We start from the raw sequence: 20,310 nt of genomic DNA, 5'->3' as shown, positions 1-20,310 counted from the left end.
TCCAGAAAACACAATACGAATATTGTTTAAACAAAGGGATCCCCTACCTCTCAAATTCCAGTTCAGTGTTGCTTAGAAGTGATGTCAGGATGTACACTGAAAAATGCTTCAACTACAATGCTGTCCTATGCATTTTTAGTTTGAAGGCCATTCATAAACTATAATATTCACTTCTAGGATGGGGAATATCTACAATTCCACACAATATTAAACATATTAAAAGCATCTTGCAATAAAGGGTCTCTTTTATTGAGAAAGTTGACAACTAACGTGTTATTGATTGATGGCCTCCTCTATTTAATGACCCGTTTTAAATACCATTTATTTTATCCCAGTTATTTCCCCAGTTTGGACTGTCCAACTGCATTTGTAAGCCTGTTGCGTTGCAGATTGGTCTTTTCCCCCATAAATGTGGGAGAAAAAAAACCCATTTGCTCATCCTTTGTTGGAAGTTGTTGCTGCTTTAATGTTTGCAGCCCGCCAGCTGACCTGTGCAGCCATTGCCACTGAAGGACTGTGTTTCTTTTATGCAACTGAAGCAGGCAGACTATCCTACAGCTAAGACCCTCCCTCCCAGTGCAACACAGGTCTCTGATATTTCTTGGTAGGACTGACCAGACTAAGCACTAGAGTGTCTGGATTGGTTTCCAGGCTGTGAGGTGAATCTCTGCAGCAAGTGGCAATGTTTTTGCTTGATATGCCGTCAAAAAGATCCCTCAGAACATTTGATTTGAGATTTGTTTTTTAAATTATATACCTATATGTTCAGATCAGATAAGACTATGGGAAAAAACAAGGTTTTCATGTGACAGTTGTTTAGGTCATGACCACTAATTTATAGCAGGTAGTTTGAGGACAGTCACACTGAAAGATGTACCTTGAATTGTAGAAGCCATGTTTTACCATTTATCATGACAATTATTTTCCCTTTTATAAGTTGGAGAACACGGGTACGCTTCTAGTTATGACATTTCCACGAACATGTTGTACTTAAGCAGCCTTTCATCCGTTTCTTCACTTTGTCCCAAGGGATTTGGTTTTGAAATATCGCCGCGTTTGCAATATCACTCGTAAATAACTCACTTTTGTGACCGTTGCCCTCATTTGCCTATTGCGCATCTGCATTCCAAACGAAAAGGCGATGAGCTAAGCGCATTCATTTAGGTCTAATATATGGAGTGGATATTCGATCGTACGATCAGATTCATAATCCCATGTACGTATATAAATATTTTGTACTAGTAGGCAAATGTGGTTTCTGATCAACTCTAGTGTAGGCTATTGCTGTACTGCCAGCTTATTTTTGCACTAGGTCTAACATACAGGCCTTTCAACTACATTGGCACATTTTCCTTGGTAACTCATTTATCTTATACTCGTAGTGAAATTCCACGTGTAGTATCCACGAGCCAACGACTTCCGTCAGTGAAGCGTAGAATATACTTATTAAAGGGAATTCTTTTAAAGGATAGTTTGATTTGTGAGATGTAAAACAAAACATTGTAGTTGTAATGTATGTTTTCGAATGACTCCGACTGTTTACAATGGTTGTAATTCCAAAGCAGCTCCAGGGTTTTTTTTATGATTATTTTGCGAGATTATTGTGCAGAAAAATTTGGCGAAGCGTGTGTTTTGCTACATCGAAGTATTAAACATGATTTCAACACGTAAGCAATCAGGAAGGGGATGTAGCTCAGTGGTAGAGCGCATGCTTTGCATGTATGAGGCCCCGGGTTCAATCCCCGGCATCTCCAGTGGAATTTTTTTTTTTCCCTCCAGTTGTGGGGGAGCGTTATATTGATTTAAAATTTCAGCAGTTGACGATAAAACCATAAGCACATTAGACCATAAGCATTTCCCCTGAATAGGAGGAACGATTTCTCTAAACTTGTTTCAGACCATTGGTAATCATTTTGATTGAACATGTCATTTAAAGGCTGATCATTGCAAACCGTTTGGCATCTTTAAATGTATAACTAAAATTTATTGAAGTGTTAATGTAAAACCCAATATGTAATTATTATGTAATTGTGTAATTTGTAATGATTTAATCTGTATATGTTCAGTGTGCATTCAGCACGGTGTGGAACTCATTGTACGAGTGTGCACTCTATTCTGGGTGCCTCCCATTACTTTTCACTCCTCAGCTCCTTTACTCTGTTACTGCAAAACCTGCTGCCCACTGCAATAACGCTTGCCTTCCTCTTCCGGTTGGTTCCGGAACTGGTGTCATGTGTACATATCAACATTTTATTGGAAACAACGCTAAGTATGTGGTTATTCTTGAAGGATCTGACATAGAACAGTAGTTGGTGTGAAAAGCTTGCATACAATGACCCTCTGGGAGCAGTTTGCTGTAAGGTGTTCTGGTTTTGAAGTAGAATTGGAGGCCCACCTACATTAGGTTGTGGTCCATAAAAAGTATTAACTCTCATCTCTCATTGATTTCTTATCAAAACACATCCCTGAAGTTATGGGAAACTACACCACCGGCATGCTAACCCTGAGCACTACCCACTGTGTATTTCCAAATGCGTCTGCACACCTGTTCGGATGTCCAAGGTTTTTCAGCCGTTTCCGGAATTTACTTTCTAATTTCAGTCACTCCATAAAAGGAGGTCAAGAGGTCAATGTTGCTGTAACTAAAATGTACAAGCTCTAATAGAGTAAGGTGTCTGCAGGTTACAGCAGGAGAGTAAATGTTTTACACTGTAGATTGTGTACATTTTTTCAGTGTTAAACATGGAGCTAATCTTTAGAATGTGTATCTATGGTAAAACTGTCACCTGTAGAACGTAATAATTGTTTTATAGAATTAACTTGCACTAAATGGCTGAAACTGAGGGGCGTCTTGTAACAAATTTGATGTAGCACAATTAACATTTGGTGTAGAAATGTGTGTGTGCTATGTGTATACCTTCTCTGCCCTCTGCCTTCCTTAATCAGCTGAACAATAAATACAGCTATGGCAGCTAACCTTAACAGTCTTGAATACAGTCAGGAAACAGGTCATACAGTCAGTAAACAATAGTAAAAGCCTATAACAGCAACAAGAACTTGGAAGTTAATAGAAAAGCTATGCCTATCTTAACAGGCAAACAACTGTTTTATGAGTGCACTTGAATTGATTCAGTTGTTTATCTTTACAAACTTATGTTTAACCCTAAGTACATATTATTTCACTGAACATTTGTCCGGAATATTGGGAGGGACAGTGCCCCATTGTCCCCAGACCTGGTGCCAGTGCATGTGTATATGTATTCCCTTCACACCTGGTTTGTTTAGTTGCCACTTTAAAAATGTTTTTGTTGAAAATATTTGCACACTGTGCTTAACATAAAGATAACAACTTCAGTCTAATTTATTCTATGTATAGTGGTTTGGTAAATACAGGATTAAACAAAAGAAATGTCAGATATTCTTGTTCCGGTGTGTACAACTCTTCCCTGTTAGTGGCAGTAAATTGTGACATTTATGCCTGCTTTTATGCAGTTATAACTGTTGCACATGGATTCATTGCACTGCCGAATGTGTCATGTCTCCTAAGTAGAGTAGAGCAAAGTTTACCACATTTCAACACTGGAGTTGCTATCAAGCTGGGATTAGGGAAAGTGAAACATTGTGTGTTGAGCCACACCCTACCTGCTCGGAGCTGAGAGTGAGAAGCGGGGGAGGGTAGTAAACAAACTGAACAGTACGAGGGGAGGGTACAAGAATAGGCTGGTGCGCCACGCCCAGTCCACAACCCAGGTGTGGCCGAGAGAGCTGCTGTGTAAAGCAGTCAGGCAGAAGGAGACAGAACACATTGAGCAAGAAGAAGGTGTGGTGGAGGCACACAAGAAAACAAGGCAGATATTTGGAGAGAGTCAGGGTCACAGCTAAGACAGCAACACCAGGAGCCAAATAACCAAGCCATTTCGGTCAATATCACGGACACACACACTGTAGCAGTGAGAGAGAGACAGAGAGAAAGAGAGAAGAGGAAAGACAACAAAAGTAGCTGACAGAGAGTGATGAAGGACAGAGCAAAAAGAGAAGGAGGGGACCTTGCTGCCAGGGGTAAGTTGTGTCCTTTTTATCGGAACTTAAGAGGGGCATTTAATGCCTTTTACTATCAGTTTATTCATGCACTTTGAGTTCTTTCAAGGCTACAGTACAGTGGATTTGGTCGGTTTCATAAAATCAGAATTTAGCTTCAAATTAACCTTAGCCTAGCCTCTTTGCAATTGATTTTCAAAAAGCCTTGCAGAGTAAATAACACCGATTACAATTAAATGGAGAATAAGACAATCTTTATATTTTAAAGGTGAAGACGAGAGTTAAACTCATTGCATCTAAGTTAAAAAGCATGGTAAGCACAATGCTTTCAGAACTCCAGGAGCATGATTGTGCTTCTTCTCTGCCTTCCTTCTCTTGCTCCCTCTCCCCGTTTCACTGTTCTTGTCCTGTTCTGTACTTTGTACAACTACATACCAAATAATCAAATAATCTGCATTCATTGCATTCAAGGCTCTCATGATAGTGTCTCAGCTTGGCATTAAAGCATGCATCTAGAACCATAAGGTTCAAGACATCAATAGCATCTTGTTGATCTTCCTTATAATTGGATTAACAGTCAAATCACAGAAAGGGGGCTGGTAGGGGAAAGTTTAGATTTAAGATATACTATGAACTAACCACAAAGAAATTTGTAAACTGTAAATAGCTTCTCAGTCACCAGATCTAAACCCAGACAGGCATTTGTGGAATTCTTTTTTTTTTTTTTCTTCAGTGCTTGTGGAATTGGCCTTAACATACTCTGTAAAACACAAGGGGACTGTCTGGTTCCTGAGGCATTTGGTCTAGAAGAATTTTCAGCTCCCTTTAAATGGCATTCAAGTCTTACAGCTTTGGAAAGAGTCATTGGTTCATTTGAAACAGGTTATTTTAGAGCCTGACTGAAGCATATTTTGCATGTGCAACCAAACTCTTAAATGGCCCTTAAATGGCTACATGCGTTTGCTCCTGGGAGCAAATTCTCACATTTTCCTTTGTTCACTGTGTGAATATGACAGAGCAAGTGTAATTGCCAAACTCATTCAGTCAAAGGAGTGACTCATGCAGTATGTCAGTACAGCAGGTGAGAGGATGCTTCTCCTTGGTGAATACCCCATTGAATGGAATGGTGGTTTGCACTGGAGACATGGCAGGTGGCTGGCAGGAGCTGATGGAATTGGCGGTTAAATCGTTGTGAACCTCTGTACTTCTGCCAGAACAGGGTGGAGTTTGCTTTCAGTGCTTGGGGTGAGATCGCTGCCAGTAGGCAAATTCCCCAGGTGTCATGTTCAAACGGGTTCCCCACGGATTCAAGACGGGTCTTGTGCTGTTGGGGATTAATCCTGGTGACAGGATTTGCAGGAGAGAACAGGCCTTGCTGCTTACTTGATAACAGCCCTCATTGATTGTAAGGAAAACTTTGGGATGTTTCTTTACAATCTTGAATTCCTTGAATGTGAAAACAAAAAATAAAATATAAATATAATTTTTTTTCTGTGAGTACATTTTCAAGTGAATCATCAGGTTTTTGTCCAACCTGTGGCATGTTTTAACAGTGATCTTGTCTGCCATTTATGCAGGCTGTTCTTAAAAAAGAAGGTATTTTGGGTTGCGGACTGGAGCAATAAAATAATGAGGTTCTTCAGTGGTAAATGTTAGCTTGCAGAATTTGTATAATTCTCTCCCATCTCACCCTGTGGTTAAATAACCAGCTGGATACCCTAAGGACTTTTCATTGCTCTATGTCAACCTGTTGAGCTCTATTTTTTATTATCCTTTTAGTTCTTCCTGGATTTGACTGGTTCAGCTACTAATTATTTTGCTCTGCTAATTCACCCTATGCAGTATTTCTCTGTTTATTTATTCCTGTTGTACACACTGTTTGCTCATGGGCACACAAACTGTGGCTTACTTTGATGTGGAATTTATGTTTGTTGTGATGTGAAAGTTCACCTTAAACCTCGTTTTGAAAAAATAAAAAATAAAAATCTGTCCATACTTTTTATCTATTTTCATACATTGTATCACTAGATCAAAGTCATTAATTCCCATGACCAGGTGTCCAACCCCTGATGAATGGAAAAAAAGCCGTAAACACAGCCATGGGAACGAAGGAAGATGCGGGGCAGTTGGAGGATACTTCATTTCCTGTGAAGATTCAAGGGGCAGGCATTGAGCCCTTTGAGCTAGAGGTGAAGAACTAGAAGTTAGCATTATCTAATCATGGTCAGGCTTTTTCAAATTCAGTCATTGCTCAACGTAATTATGATTTGTTAGATGGCTCATGCAATTCATTGGAGGAACTTTATTAGTTTAGTTCTCTCTATGAGTGTGGGAACACTACCGTTATAATGTGAATGTGATCCTGTTTTGCATAGTGTACAAGCATTCATTTGTAACACTGCAGCATGTGCTGTTCCATTGTGAGTGAGTATGCTTTGTGTGGGACTGCTCTGCCTGTACAGGTACATGGATTCTGGCTGGTCCAGGACACCATTCTGGCTGTGCTGGCAAGGGAGGAGGTGGTACCTCGGACTTCCCTCTCCCTGTCATTCTCTGGTATCATGTTGGACCCCCTCACTGAATTGCAGACTGTCAAGGGCCTAAAAGCAGGGGCCACACTCAGGCTGGTTGAGGGTAAGAATAATTTCCTAATCTTTCACCAACTGCAACACAATTTGAACATGATAATAGACCTGCAGTGAACTGAAACTGCTCACCATTTCATGAGCATATTAATTGAGTGAATGTAATGATATGTTTTTTATTCTCAGATTCTTAGATTATATTCATAGATGATATGAGTGGGGATTACTTGCCAATAAAATATTTTATGAAGTTGAATGAATGGGTGATTTTATTCTTAATCACAATTTTTTGCTGAGGGATAAGCATGCAGTTTGAAGAATGTTTCTTCTTATTCCTGAATGGATTTGCAATATTCTCTCCCCCTTCCCCGCCCACAGAGCCCTACAACCCAAGAACAGCCCGTGCCCACCTGGCCCGACTGCAGGAGCTCCTCAGGGCCTCAGGGCCCCACGATGCCCTGAGAGAAGGCCTGTCACCCAGCCTGCTGGACACACTCTGTCCAACTCACAGTTCAGGTAGGAAATTGCGCTCAGTGGGCATCTCTGAAGGCAATTGCTCTTACGTGCTGTGGTGAGATGGGCGAATGCATGGTGGTGGCTGAAAATATGGAAATACCCCAGTGTGAGCACTCAAGAACTCTGAGTAAGAGTTTAAACTGAAGTTTACTCTTAGTCTATTTTCTTTCATCAGAATCCTCTTCAGGTGTTCCCAGTGGGAGAGGGACGAGGCGCTCAGTCAGTGACACAAAGCCAGATCAAACACCTTTGGAAGGCCCTCCACCTGACTTCATCCTTCCTGGTTCCCAAGAGCACCCCCTGTTGCCCCTGCTGCCCAATGGCACACACAGTGAGGTGTGAAACATAAAAAACCTATGAAAACAATGCATGGTTCTGGACAAGCACATGATAAAGCTCATGGATCTCTATACCCTAGGCCCCAAGCCTCCTCTTGGACCTGTCACTCAGCTGTTGGAACCCACCTCCTGGGCCCAGAAAGCTTCAAGGTGACTTCCTGTACATAAGTGTGTGCACCTTAGAGGGGCGCAACTGTGACATCACATCCAGTCCACGAGGATTCTATCTGAACAGGTTAAAATTTTGTTTTGTCTCTTACAAGTTTGCATTTACCCACTCACAAGCCAATCAGTCAATTATGGTGTGCCTATACAGATGCAGCTGACAGCCATTGAATAGCACATATACCTTTGAACAGAACCTGAACTGTATTATTTCTTTCTCTCAGGTCCACTGTGGATGTGTTTGACCCACGCCCTGCCACCACCCACCAAGTCTCTCACTGTCTGACAGACCTACTGTCTCAGATCAGCCCAGGATTCAAAATGGGTTTCACTGCACTCAGAAACCGGTAAAAAGTACTATAATATACCAAAGCAAACAAAAGGTTCATGCACATTAAATATAAAACTTTGAACACTAAAAATATTTAACCTTCACATTGCAAATCATTAAATATGCTTTTGAACTGCCTAAGAATGCAATTTGTTCCTTCTGCATCCGCGTTAACTTTTTTTTGACGGTTTAAACAGTTGGCTGTTTCATGTAATGTCTCTCATTTGTGTCTTAAATGTGAACCATTTGTATCTCCTGTTTGTGGACCTATGTCCACGCCTACCCCTTGAGATCCTGAGAACTGTAGTGATCAAAGTTCATTGGCATGCATACATGATTTACAGAAATTGAATGGTTAATTAGACATTGAATATTTATTTTCTATTATTATTCATGCCACTTATGATGTGCATCGACTCAATTCTGAAAGGACAGAGTAGATTTTGTGGCATACGAAAAGGGGTCCTCTTGCTTCAAACAATATCACAGAAAACCCAATTTGATCGATGCGAAGCTACTGGTTAGTGTATCATGTTATCGGGGTTACATTTGTTGGAGAAATGTTTGTACCTGGGCGGTTGAGTGTGTATGTTGGTTTTACATGTTTTCTTACTGTGGCTATCAGTGCCCGGCCACCACCGCTAGAGTCTATGCCCACGCCCTACCGCACCCTGAGCTGGCTCGGTCCCTCCTCTGTGGTGCGCTCCCACCGGAACCCTTTCAACAGCCGGCTGGGCCTGGAGGAGCACGTTGGCTCACAGGTGGGCTGTTTGCGCTTTTGTGCTCCCATCAATTGCATACTTTATATGAAGTGAGAGTTCTGAGTCATACGTGTGCTTCTGCACAGCTACACACCTCTGCGTGTTGCTCTCGTGTCGGCGTGTGTCTGGACACGTCCGTTGTGGGGCTGTGCCCGGCGGTGCTCAGTCTCATGGTGTGGTTGTTCGTAGGCTCCTGACTGGAACGATGAACTGCAGGCAGCCAGGGATCTTCCCCAGGGCACTATAGAGGAGAGGTTACTGAGGGACAGAGCCTTACTGCAGGTACCCACCAGTAATAACTCTGACCTATGCAAAGGACCTTAAAAATGCTCTCTGTTTAGGTGGATTTTTGCAGTATCATGTTGTATTCTTAGGTGGTATTGCTGAATAGAGCATTGTGCTGAATGCTATTGCTTTTTAATTGGTTTAAATTGTACTGGTTGTATTTCCTCAATTGAATTTTCTCACATCTGCTCAAATAAAAACAACTATCATTATATGTTATTATCGAAGTATTTGTAAATTAGAAGACAGTTTTGAGTCTTAATTCTTGAATCTATGGCACCTAACTAGTCTTCATTTGTCAACAATTTGTCAAAAATGTAGAGCAGATGAATATTGAATGAATACATGTAAATATTATGTGAGTATGCAAACACAACCTCACAGCTTAATCATGTACATTCCCACGATAGTAAATCTCTGACAGATAGATGATTAATCATACCTGTGTGTGAATCTTTTCAGGTTAACAGTGCCTTTGTGTGGGCTGCCGCACAAGGAGCCGAATCTGTGATTGACGGGTGCGTGTCCCCAATCAATGGGGTGACAGAGGACCCCGCCTTTCTCTGGGGGGGGCTCTTCTTCAGTCGTGGGGGTGACGGAGGAGGAACCCAGGGCGGGGAGCGAGGCAAGAGGGCTGGCCAGCGGCTGGAGCTCAAGGGGGTACAGGCCTACAGTGATTTAGAGGGGCCGCTGCAGAACCTGCACACCCTACCCACTGCCGTGGTGGACTACCGAGGGGTCCGCCTCTCTGCCCAGGGGCTGGCTCCAGGACTGGAAGGGACCGACCGGGGGCCGGATAGTTTGGGCCCCTACAGGGGTCTCCTGTACGGCTACGCGGCCGGAGTGCAAGAGGGCCCACACCGTCGCAAGCTGCTGGAGCTGCTGGCCCAGGCCGCCAAGAGCCTGGCCATCCAGAGGCACGCTGTGCTGGGCCCCAACGGCCACCAGGTGCCGCTCTTCAGCTCCGTGGACGTCCAGGGCCTGCTGGGAGCCGACGGTCGCTTCTACCTGCTGGATCTCTTCCGCATACAGCCGGCCGACGCCAACTTCCATGTCGTGGAGAAGGAGGGCCAAGAGGACGAGGAGAGGGAGGAAGGCTGGCCCACCTCTTACTCTGCCTCCACAGGCCTCCCCAGGCCCTTCCCCCATGGGCTGTGCAGGCTGCGCTCTGAGCTTCTGCGGGCCTTCATCCAGCACAAGTGAGCCTGGGCCTGTTCGGCACACCTAAAGCCTGCAGCCTTTCCTGCCTACCGCTTGTCAGGTCTGTTCTTGAAATGGTGATCTTTTCCCTCTCTCTGCCCCTCCCAGGATGTCCCAGTTCTCTCAGCGAGTGAAGGAAAGAATGGAGGAGAGTGGAGGGGCAGAGGAGTGCATGAAGGATGGTGAGGAGGGGATGCAGACGTTTTAATTTGCTGAAGTTCTATTGCGTGAATGACCTATTTATGACCTGCCTATCTACTGTAACTGTCTGTGTGTGTGTGTTTGTGTGTGTGTGTGTCTTGTGTGCGGCACTGGCAGGAGATCCACGTGGGACAGACGCAGTAAGAGGGGCCTGCAAAGACGTGGGCTCTGTCAGCGACATCATCTTCGAGATGCGCTTCAATCCAGACATATTCTCCCAAGGTATGTGTCCTCGTCATCAGCAGTGGTATGACTATCACTGAACACTTCCTGGGCCTTGATTCCTCGTTGTGATAGAGCATGCATGCAGGTGTGTTAGTGTAGTGGTAGTGTGTTCCCGTGTATAAGACTCATCTTATTGTTTGCTTGCGGGCATCACCACCGCTTGTCTCTCTCATGCCCCATGTTGTTTAGGTGTACAACACCCCAGCAGTGACAGCAGTGCCACGCGGCTGCACGAGAGAATCCTACGGGAGGCCGCTGCCTTCGTTGTCACCAAACAAATCCCAGCCTTTGTGAGTGTTTCAGCAGTTCATTCCTCAAGGCAGCTTGCACATTATTTCTTAATGGTCATGTTGTACAACCACTGTGTGTGTACATCAGGTGGAAGACTGCTTGCAGTTCACCGTATGTCCGATGGATGGTGCCACACTGAGGCATGCTCTTCACCAGAGGGGGATCAACCTTCGTTATTTGGGTCAGGTGGTTCACGTTCTCAGCCAGTCAGAGCAAAAAGAACGACTCAAGCACATAATGGTAAGCCCCCCCACTCGTGACTCTGTTAAAGTTAAAATGCATTTGCAAAAGTCATGCCTTTAAAATCAATCTTTCTCCCTCAAACAGAGACTGGTGTTTGGAGAGATTGTGATGCGTTCTGCACGACGGATTTTGAACACCTACCTGCAGGTAAAAGCCATCTGTTCTGTGTGTGTGTGTGTTTGTGTGTGTGTGTGAGCATCTGTTTATGCTGCATAGCAGGGTTACTGCTTGTGTGTATGACTATATTTTGTTTTTGGCTTCATCTTTAGGGTGTGGAGGTCTCCAGTCTATCAGCAGCTGTTAGTCATTTCCTGTGCTGCCTGCTGGTACCTCATTTTAGCTCTGCTTCTGTGGTGGAGGAGCCCAAAAAGAGGTCCAGGAGGCGGGGTCGGGGAGGGGGTGTGGCATCAGATAGTACGACATGGAGTGCCCTCAGTGGATCTGAGCTATGGAGCCTGGTGAACCAGGATGCCAAAGAAACCTACAATCTCACTGACAGTTTGGGGTGAGTGTAAACAGGTCAATACCCCTCAATTCTACAGATAAATTGCTGGATGGATTACTCCTGCATTTATAAGCATACAATAACTGCGATGTTCTTGCAGTACAAGTGTCGACCATCTGGTGGAGCGGTACGGCCTGCAGAAGGTGTCCCTGTTGCGAGAATTGTGTCTGAAGGCTGGGATACAGGTAAGTCTTTTGTAATTTGTGATTGACTGTAGCAACCTGACTGACTACCGATGTGATTTCAAACATTCTCTGACTCACTTCTCTGCCTGGCTGTGCGTCTAAAGCTCCGCCTGAAGGAGTACACTTTGGACAACCGCAGCAAAGCCCCCATTGGCCCAGATGACATCCTTAACATCTTGCCTGTAGTCAAGCACGTGGAGATGAGGATGAGCGACGCCTCTAAGATATTCCGCTCTGCCCAGACCAACATGCAGAAGGGTATGTAGTGGGACAAGATGCATTTGGCCCTTGGAACATTGCTTCCTGGCGCGGCACAGACTGGAGCAGGACAGGGTTGTCTTCTGAGAGGCTGACATGTTACTCTCCCCTAGGGAACCTACAACAGGCCTACGAGCAGCTGAAGGAGGCGGCCTACATGTACACCCGCGTGTGTGATGATCTTCATCCGGAGGCCTGCTCCTGCCTCAGCTCTCTCGCCCGGCTAGCCTACCTACAGGGCCACAGCGGTGAGGTGAGTGTCTCTCTGACTCAGTTCAAACATTTATTTAAAACAACTTCCTTCAGTAATAATCGTCCACAGCTGACTAAAAAACCATATAATTTATAACTGTAGAAGGAGCTTGAGACAGTCATCTGAATCGTTGAAATTTATATTTTCTTTTAAATGATAAGAAATGAAAGCAATTACTTTAAATATGTTTCTTTACCACAGTAAGCGAAAATAACATATAAGAGCTTATTTGAAATCCTTTTGTGGTTTTGTAACTACCTTCAAGCTATCTAGTGGTGATACAACAGCTGGGAATGTAAATTTTCACCTACTTCTCCTTCTCACTGAAGGGCAACAAACATTATCGTGTTGCATTGTTGTCATTCATTCCTTAACATTTTTTATTGCCAACATACACACAAGTGTATGTCATATTATAAGCAGTTATTTAAGGTATGGGACTACTCCTTCACCTAAAGGTGGTGTGTGATGTACTTTGTGGAATTCCAAATATACATAAAACAGAGCAATAGCTTCTTGCTTACAGGCAGAACTGGCCTGACAAGTTGCACAGTCACAATGCAAACCAGAAACAGACAAACACAGCGAGGTCACAAGCATTTGAATTCAGTTGCAATTCTATTTTCTTAATGCTACAAAAAAAAGTCCAAAATGTTGACAGCCACTTACATATTGTTACGACCTGGTCTTGGGCCAGACCGTAACAGGATGTAGGATAAAGGAAATGAGTGACGAATGGGTAACGAAAATGGTACTGCAGAAGAACAAGTTACTCCAGTCCCTACTGCATATCGAGCGTTACTTAAAAGCTGGCTAGTCTTCGAAGAGTTACTGGGCATGGGGCGCCTTTGAATGTTGAGCTTCAAGACAATCAGTCTGCAGTCTGAGAACCAAAAGCCTGAATAGCATACCCCATCAGAGATTTAAAACTCCACCCAGAGTACCTTCAATAATAATAAAGGAAAAATAACAAAGGAAAATAACAAAGTAGTGTCCCAATGGAAGATTTTGTTGTCCAGCTGGGAACACACTTACTAACTCGAGTCACTATACGGCGAGCAGAGGGAAAAACAAGAGTTGAAGTTGTGAATGACCGAATGGTCAAACAAAATAGAAAATCCAACCAGCAAACAAGAGGCAGAGGGGCTTGGCAAGAATTTGAATCGGATACAAGCAAATGGTCTAACACAAAATCACAGGCTAACAAACTAGGTCTAAGGCAAGAATCGGAGTTAAAGATTCACTCACACACTCATACCTGGGGCAGACTCTGCATTTCTTTGGACTGTGGGAGGAAACACACACGACTCAGAAACTCCATTCAACATGCAAACTTCACACAGCGGGAACCAGGCCAAGAACCTTCTCGCTGTGAAGCAACAGTGCTACCCACTCACCCCCCGTGCCTCCCATATTTTCACTCCAAAGTAACAATAAGAGGGTGCTGAATTGCGACTTTGTTATTTTGCTTGGATGCCCACCATAGTCTGATACAAAATCTGGACTGTGCCAGTGATGACAATGGCCAGCAGCCTCACAGGTCGACACACAATTCCAGCACTGACCAGGGATGGGAGGGTTTCAGTCAGCTGGGATGACATGGTCTCATTGCATGCTAGCGACCCCCACTGGTTTGTCAAGCACTCCACCTGCTGAAGTGTTTTCCTCTGACTGCATTCACCTAAATTGATAATAAAGGTTGCAGAAATGTGTAATCATAAAATAGTGTGCATTCCAAATTTGGGAGTAAAGGGGGTGGGGGGGGGGGGTGATCATAACAAAAACATTTTAAAGTAACAATAAGTAATTCAGGTCTTACAATGATAACTTCTTATAATCTTGTACTCAGGTCAAACTAGGAATTATGACATGGTTCCATTATTACATCAATATTGCGTGTGGGTCTATAGCAGAATTATTACATTTTAGTTGATATTTAATTTTACCTAGAACCCGTGGGAATGTAATTTGACTAATAATTTGTGACCCAGTGGTTCTCCTTTTTTCACTATGGGAGAACTCAACTCTTTTCCTTCCTCAGGCAAGGAGTGTGCAGCTGAGAGTGGTGGTAATCAGTGAGAGAGTGCTTGGGTTCGACCATCCCAACACCATCCAGGAATACGTGAGTGACAATGTTGAGAGGAAGCAGAGAATAGCCACACAGGGAGTGCATTGAAGACTACTTGAATCAATACTTGTGTGTACTATTTATACTATTGAATTGGCAATACTGAAGTAATGGTACAAATGTATTGCCCTCCAAAGAAAACTGTGATTGACTCAGTGAGTCGTTTACCACACAGGATAACTTGTCTTATTACATTGGTTGTCCATAAAGGTCGGCTTACTGTGATCAGTTGAAATCAACCATTTGAAATTATATACATTGTTACTGAATATACTACATTGACTTTCTGGATAAAAAGCCAGCTAGCTTTATAGGAGATATTTCCCTTACCTTTCACTACATGCAACTAAATTGCAAATACTGTATAGTCCAAATAAAATGTGCAAGTCTTGGGATGATTTGTTTTTGCTTGATTAAGTTTTGTAATTCAGGGTTATCTCAGTCCTGTGGGCCCGCCATGTTAACTAGTTTTTAGTTAATCCAAATGCAACTCCAGAATTGTAACAAGCTGTTGTTACAAAATAGCTACTTTTAATCTATTGAGGCACAATTAACCCAGTTAAGGCCTCATGTCAGAAATAGCTGTGCTTGCCATTAAGAATAAATGTGCCATGTGTATAAACTGTAATGTGGTATATGGGAAATTATATTTTAAAAAGACATTTTAGAATTTTGTGAATGATTAAATTATAAACGGACAAATGACATCAGTGTGGACCTTCCCACACTCAGTTTGGCAAGTTACTTCTAGTACTTGCTGAATATTGCAAAACTCTGCACTCACTTTTCACAAAAAGTGTTGATTAGTATTTAATTGTAAGCCAAAGTTAAGGACAACTGTTTATTAAATCCAGGCCAGAGTTAAACGTGTGTCGCGTTAAAATATGTTTAAAGTAAAATAAGACGTTTCAACAACTTTCATTGATCAAGTGATTGGCTATAGCAAAACCAGCATACACAGATGGCCACCAGAACTTTTTCTATTTCTATTTCAGACCCTCTGCTGTAACTGATTGTAGAAAGCATGTAGTTTATTGTCTGGTTTTATTTATTTTATTTTGGAAGAATACTCACGTGGTCCAAGATCACAGCAGTGGAGATACAAGAACTTGAGAGTTTGACTTTGTCTTTGTCTGGTTTCCTTGAATCCGCGTGGTATTTCGGTATAACCCTGGCTCTGTTCCTTAGGCTGTGCTGGCCGTGTACATGTTTGCCGGTGGGGAGCTGGGCCTGGCACAGCGCTGCCTGTACCGCGCCAAACTGCTGATGCTCCTGGTCCACGGGGAAGAGCACCCCTTCACCGCCACACTGGACGTGAGTCCCACAAGAAGTCACACTTTCCATCGATAACATACTGGAAATATACCTTTTCCTATGTAACTGTGTTGAGGTCCATCCAAAAATAAAGAGTTTGAGGGCAGCAAGTGTCCAAGGGAGTGGCATAAATGAAACAAATCAAGGGTACTTATGTTGTATGATAAAGGACACATGCATTTAGGGCCGAATGAATCCTGAACTGAGGAATTTGTGTTCCTATCCAGGCAGAATTTGAGATACATGCATCCTTACTTATGATGCACACGATAGATGGTCAATATTGCAATGGTTGGTTACATGTCAGGTTGCCTGGCCAGTTGTGCAAAGTACTTTGTTGACATTTTATCTTGTTAGGCAGAGTAAGAATCCCTGTCTTCCCTGGCCAGCTCACACACTTTTATCTCCTCTACTCCCTCTCCATCCCGTTCAAGGTCTGAGGGGTGGGGAAGAAAAACAACCTTAGAACAAAGGCTTCTTTAATAAGCAATGGATAAGAATGAAGGGGGCGGGGGGTGGGAAAAAGGGCACTGCCAAAGAATTGCAAAATATAATTCAGGGAATACAATAACAAAAGTTAGCAATCGTGTGTGTTGTATTAGTAAAGTGGGTGTTCAGTGATTAGCAAATTGAATATTTCATGATATGCATAGGTGTGTTTATGTGTGAACGTTCAAAGATCCTGACCCTGTCCCTGTGCCTGTGTGTGTGTGTGTATGTGTCTGTGTGTGTATGAAGGAATGTATGGACTGTATTAATTTTCCAGCATTCTTGCATCGAGGTCTGCCAGGCACAGAGAGTTAGACCACTCAGTGTAACCAGTAGATATCATATGTCTATCACACCAAATTATTTATATGAGCAGCAGTGAAGGGTTAATATGTACCAAACATGGACATCATAAGATGCTTAATATAAACACTTCTGAGTGGTGGATAGATAGTAGAAAATACAATCATTAGTCAGAGCGAGTATACAGGGGAGATACAAATCCATATGTGTGTGTGTGTATATATATATATATATATATATATATATATATTATTGGAGGTCTAGCCAATCATTTTGCAAAATGGGGGGTGGAGGGGTGGGAGGGAGATGGAAGGGTAGTTAAGTTCACTGAAATCTTATCTGTCTCATTTTTTTTTTTCTAAAACCCCAGGTAGCATAATACCTTTAGCCTATAGTGCAAGTAAAATAGGCAGTAAAGTTTCAAGAAAAATGGCAAAGAAAGAGTTAGGCTTAGATGTGTGGGGCCTAGTAAAGATTGTGGCAGTATCAAAACTAGATACTGAAAGCTATCTTATACTTGCATTAAAGAAGCAATTGAACACAACCAACTAATCAGAAACACCTGTGAAGCCATTTGTCCCAAACTTTATGCTGCTCAGAAATGGGGAGGCTATATATAAAAAGTGCTATTGGTTCTACACTGTTAAACCAAAATGTATTAAAATAAAAGCTGAGAATCTGCACTTCAATGTTCACAGCCAGCACTGAGGGATTTGTCCTTTTTCTCCTCTCAGAGCTCTCTAGGTTTGGTTCTGCAGGGGGAGCAATCTGTTAAGTACCTACAGAGTGCACTGAAACTCAACACCCTCTTCCACGGCAGTGACAACCTACAGACTGCGCTCAAGTAACCATTTTAATCCATGGCATGACACAGGCCATTCTGTAACAGTGTGTATTTGTATTGTATTTGTATTTGTGAAGGCAGAATATCATAATCATCTAAATACTGAACAGTACTCTAAATTTATGTTCCTTGACACTCATATCATTATCTAAAAGTTCTCCAGAACAGATAATCAGGCTGCAAGTTCAAATTTCTTCAAGCTGTGCTTCTTGTCAAAGGGTGCCACTTTTGTTGCCATTGCTTTAGAACATTCAACTCGAATTAGAAATGAGTTTTGAGTTCCTTCAAGGATTAAGTTTATTTTTGCTCAAATGAAAGTTTAGTGTGTTCAGTTTAATGCAAACATTGGATATAGATGAATAAAGACCACTGCATGGTTGAGTTTGTGAATTTTTCAGGAGCAACCCAACGTGAAGCTTGCTAATTCCCTCTCTGCTCTTCTGCAGTCAACACTTGCTGGCCCAGCGGCTGTGCACTGTGGGCGACTACCGCGGAGCCATGACCCACGAGAGGGAGGCGCTGGCTGTGTTTCAAAGCCAGGTTAGAACTGCATGCGTTGGGCCAAACCTTACGTACACCAATCAGCCAAAACACTCAATTTTTACGTATTATAGAGGAACAATGTGTGAGAAAGTTACGCTTCCTTAAAATGTTTATTTTCATAAAACGTTTGTGTCCTGTCGAAGCCAAATTGCTAAGCAAGATAACTCAATTCCATTTGTCAGGAAGCCTGTCTGAGTTTGCATATGCTTATCCATAGTGTGGTGAAGATCACCCGCAGACCAGGTGCAGCACAGAATTCCTTGGGGCCATTACCCAGCAGGCTGTGCAGGTGGAACGCTCCCTGCGGCAGGGCGGGGCACACTCAGCAGACGCAGCTACCCCTGATGTGAGTGAACATCGGGTTCCTTCATTAATCATTCCACCTCTGAGCATACTGCGCTATAATAAATCTGTATGGCATGTGCATGTATGCCACGTTTGATTTCTAAATGAGGGAGCCAAATTTATGTGTGACAATTCTGGTTTGCAAATGTACAAAATTATCATATGAAGGATCACTTTTCTTTAGATAACTATCATTTCATTCCCGCAGCCAAGTTGGATGCCATGCTGGGAGAAAGGGCCAGGCTAGTCAAAGCCTTTTGTGTGTTCAGCAAAACTAATTTTTGTTTATTCATTACAGAGTTTAGCTCCATCAATGGACACCACATTAGAACAACTTGCCTTGGTTAATGGTATCCTCAAACCGACTATCAGGTAGGAGTCAGATTTGGGTTGATTGTGGACTGTTACAGGGAATCCCCAAGAAACAAATTGTGATTCAGGGGCAATGGGGATCATTCAGAACTCTGAAATATCTGCACCTTTCAAAGTGATTTCATTACATAAATTTAATTTTGATCCTTTATTAAATGTTACTTATGTTACTGAAGCTTTATTTTTTTACAAGCTACTCTCAATTTGTAGAGCAACAAAATCATATGGGTATATTTTAAAATCATATGTCATATATCATTCAAATCTCAGATTAATTTAATGATCAATAATTAAATAAGACGTAACCAGGCTCGCAAAGGAAAATACCCCCCCCCCCCAACTTCTAAGCCATTGCCTTTTTTCTGTATAGGCTATATGTAGCACTATTTCAGGCCTCTTCTGCAAAATGTGTGATTAAATTTTGGTATTTTTTTAACATGAAATACTGCAGCCATCCCCACATTGTATTCTTAAGCAATAGCAATAGCAAAACATGCCCCTTGTCTTACAAGGTTGAAATGGCATATTTGCTAATGCTCCTTCCGAGGTCATACCCTGTTCGGTTGGCCCATTGGTTGGTTTGTGACTCCGATTTTACAGTTCAGTTTTACAGTTCGGTATGATTTGCTAGTACCCAAAACATTTATTTTTAAATGAAATTAATGCAATGCATTAAGACAAAATGATGAAAAAATGTGACTGCTACATTGTTTCTCTTTTAGCAACAAGATTGAGGTACTGAAGGAGAAATTCAAAGAAATGAAAGCATCTGCTATCGCGGCCAATGAGAAATCAGAGCTAGCAGCGGCTGTCAATGGTGGAGTCAGGGAGGAAAACCCAGCCAATGGGGTAGAGGTTGCTGGGGAAGATGCGCTGAATGAAGGCCTGGAGGACCAAGTCTCTGAAGCCTCAGCTGAAAATGAAGAGAAAGCCAAGGCAGAATGCTACCAAGAGGAAATGAATTCCAGTGAGAAGACAGAGGCAGAAAGCAAAGCCAGTGAACATGAGCCAAAATCTGAAAGTGTTCTAGAGGAGAAAGGGGATCAAGTAAGCAATGAAGAACCACAATCAGGTGGGACAGACCCAGCGGACGCTTCCCTGGTGACAAATGGTGAAACAGAATCAGCAGCAAATGGTACAGATGAGGAAGTAGTGACAAAAGACCAGCTGCAAAAAGATGAGATCACTGGAGGAGAAAACATAGAAGAAAATGTTGAATTGGGATCCAAAATGAAAGTCTTGGAGCAAAAGGCAATGACAACGGATGACCAGTCAGGAAAATCAACGACTGATGAAGAGAACAGGATGCTGACCAATGAGGGCTCAGAATCAGCAGAGGTCAATGGCGAGGGAGGCAGTCATGTTGAAGTTACTGGATAGTTCAGGAGCTCAGGAGGTGAATCATTTTTACCGGCAAGGACTGATGGAAGAAGGGGCTGTTTAACAGCCAGCCAGCATGTCTAGAAGTCTATGTTGGGCTGGAAATTCAGTTAAATACATTACTGGGCGGTGGAGGGAAGGGGCGGTGCTTCTGTGTTGTACTTAAAAAGTTTCACAATAAAGACGCTGATTTTGCCAAATGTGGCACTGAC

At 42.7% G+C, this 20,310-nt stretch overlaps 1 protein-coding gene and 1 non-coding gene across 6 annotated transcripts; both read left to right on the top strand.

The window, feature by feature from the left end:
- The first annotated feature begins 336 nt into the window (after positions 1-336).
- On the top strand, positions 337-20,298 carry si:ch211-166a6.5 (clustered mitochondria protein homolog). Of its 5 annotated transcripts, none has more exons than XM_064296324.1 (27): positions 3,737-4,059; positions 4,307-4,351; positions 6,094-6,227; positions 6,501-6,672; positions 7,002-7,139; positions 7,315-7,475; positions 7,558-7,712; positions 7,867-7,989; positions 8,599-8,734; positions 8,924-9,016; positions 9,482-10,218; positions 10,328-10,401; positions 10,538-10,642; positions 10,835-10,935; positions 11,024-11,176; positions 11,264-11,326; positions 11,449-11,684; positions 11,785-11,869; positions 11,974-12,127; positions 12,241-12,380; positions 14,422-14,502; positions 15,697-15,822; positions 17,349-17,458; positions 17,905-17,998; positions 18,219-18,347; positions 18,645-18,718; positions 19,441-20,298. In XM_064296324.1, exons 3-27 carry the CDS (start codon positions 6,108-6,110, stop codon positions 20,096-20,098), a joined length of 4,218 nt encoding a protein of 1,405 aa, XP_064152394.1. In that variant the 5' UTR covers positions 3,737-4,059; positions 4,307-4,351; positions 6,094-6,107; the 3' UTR covers positions 20,099-20,298. The 5 variants fall into 5 exon arrangements, with proteins under 5 accessions (XP_064152392.1, XP_064152394.1, XP_064152396.1 ...); XM_064296326.1 differs by having other exon boundaries at positions 6,067-6,227; XM_064296322.1 differs by lacking the exons at positions 3,737-4,059; positions 4,307-4,351 and adding an exon at positions 337-1,216.
- On the top strand, positions 1,683-1,754 carry trnaa-ugc (transfer RNA alanine (anticodon UGC)). Its single transcript has one exon. It is a non-coding gene; the product is annotated as a tRNA-Ala (tRNA).
- Positions 20,299-20,310: the final 12 nt, after the last annotated feature.

Source organism: Anguilla rostrata, chromosome 10 (assembly GCF_018555375.3).
Source record: "Anguilla rostrata isolate EN2019 chromosome 10, ASM1855537v3, whole genome shotgun sequence".
Lineage (NCBI taxonomy): Eukaryota > Metazoa > Chordata > Actinopteri > Anguilliformes > Anguillidae > Anguilla > Anguilla rostrata.
This window is presented reverse-complemented; position numbering and strand designations above follow the sequence as displayed.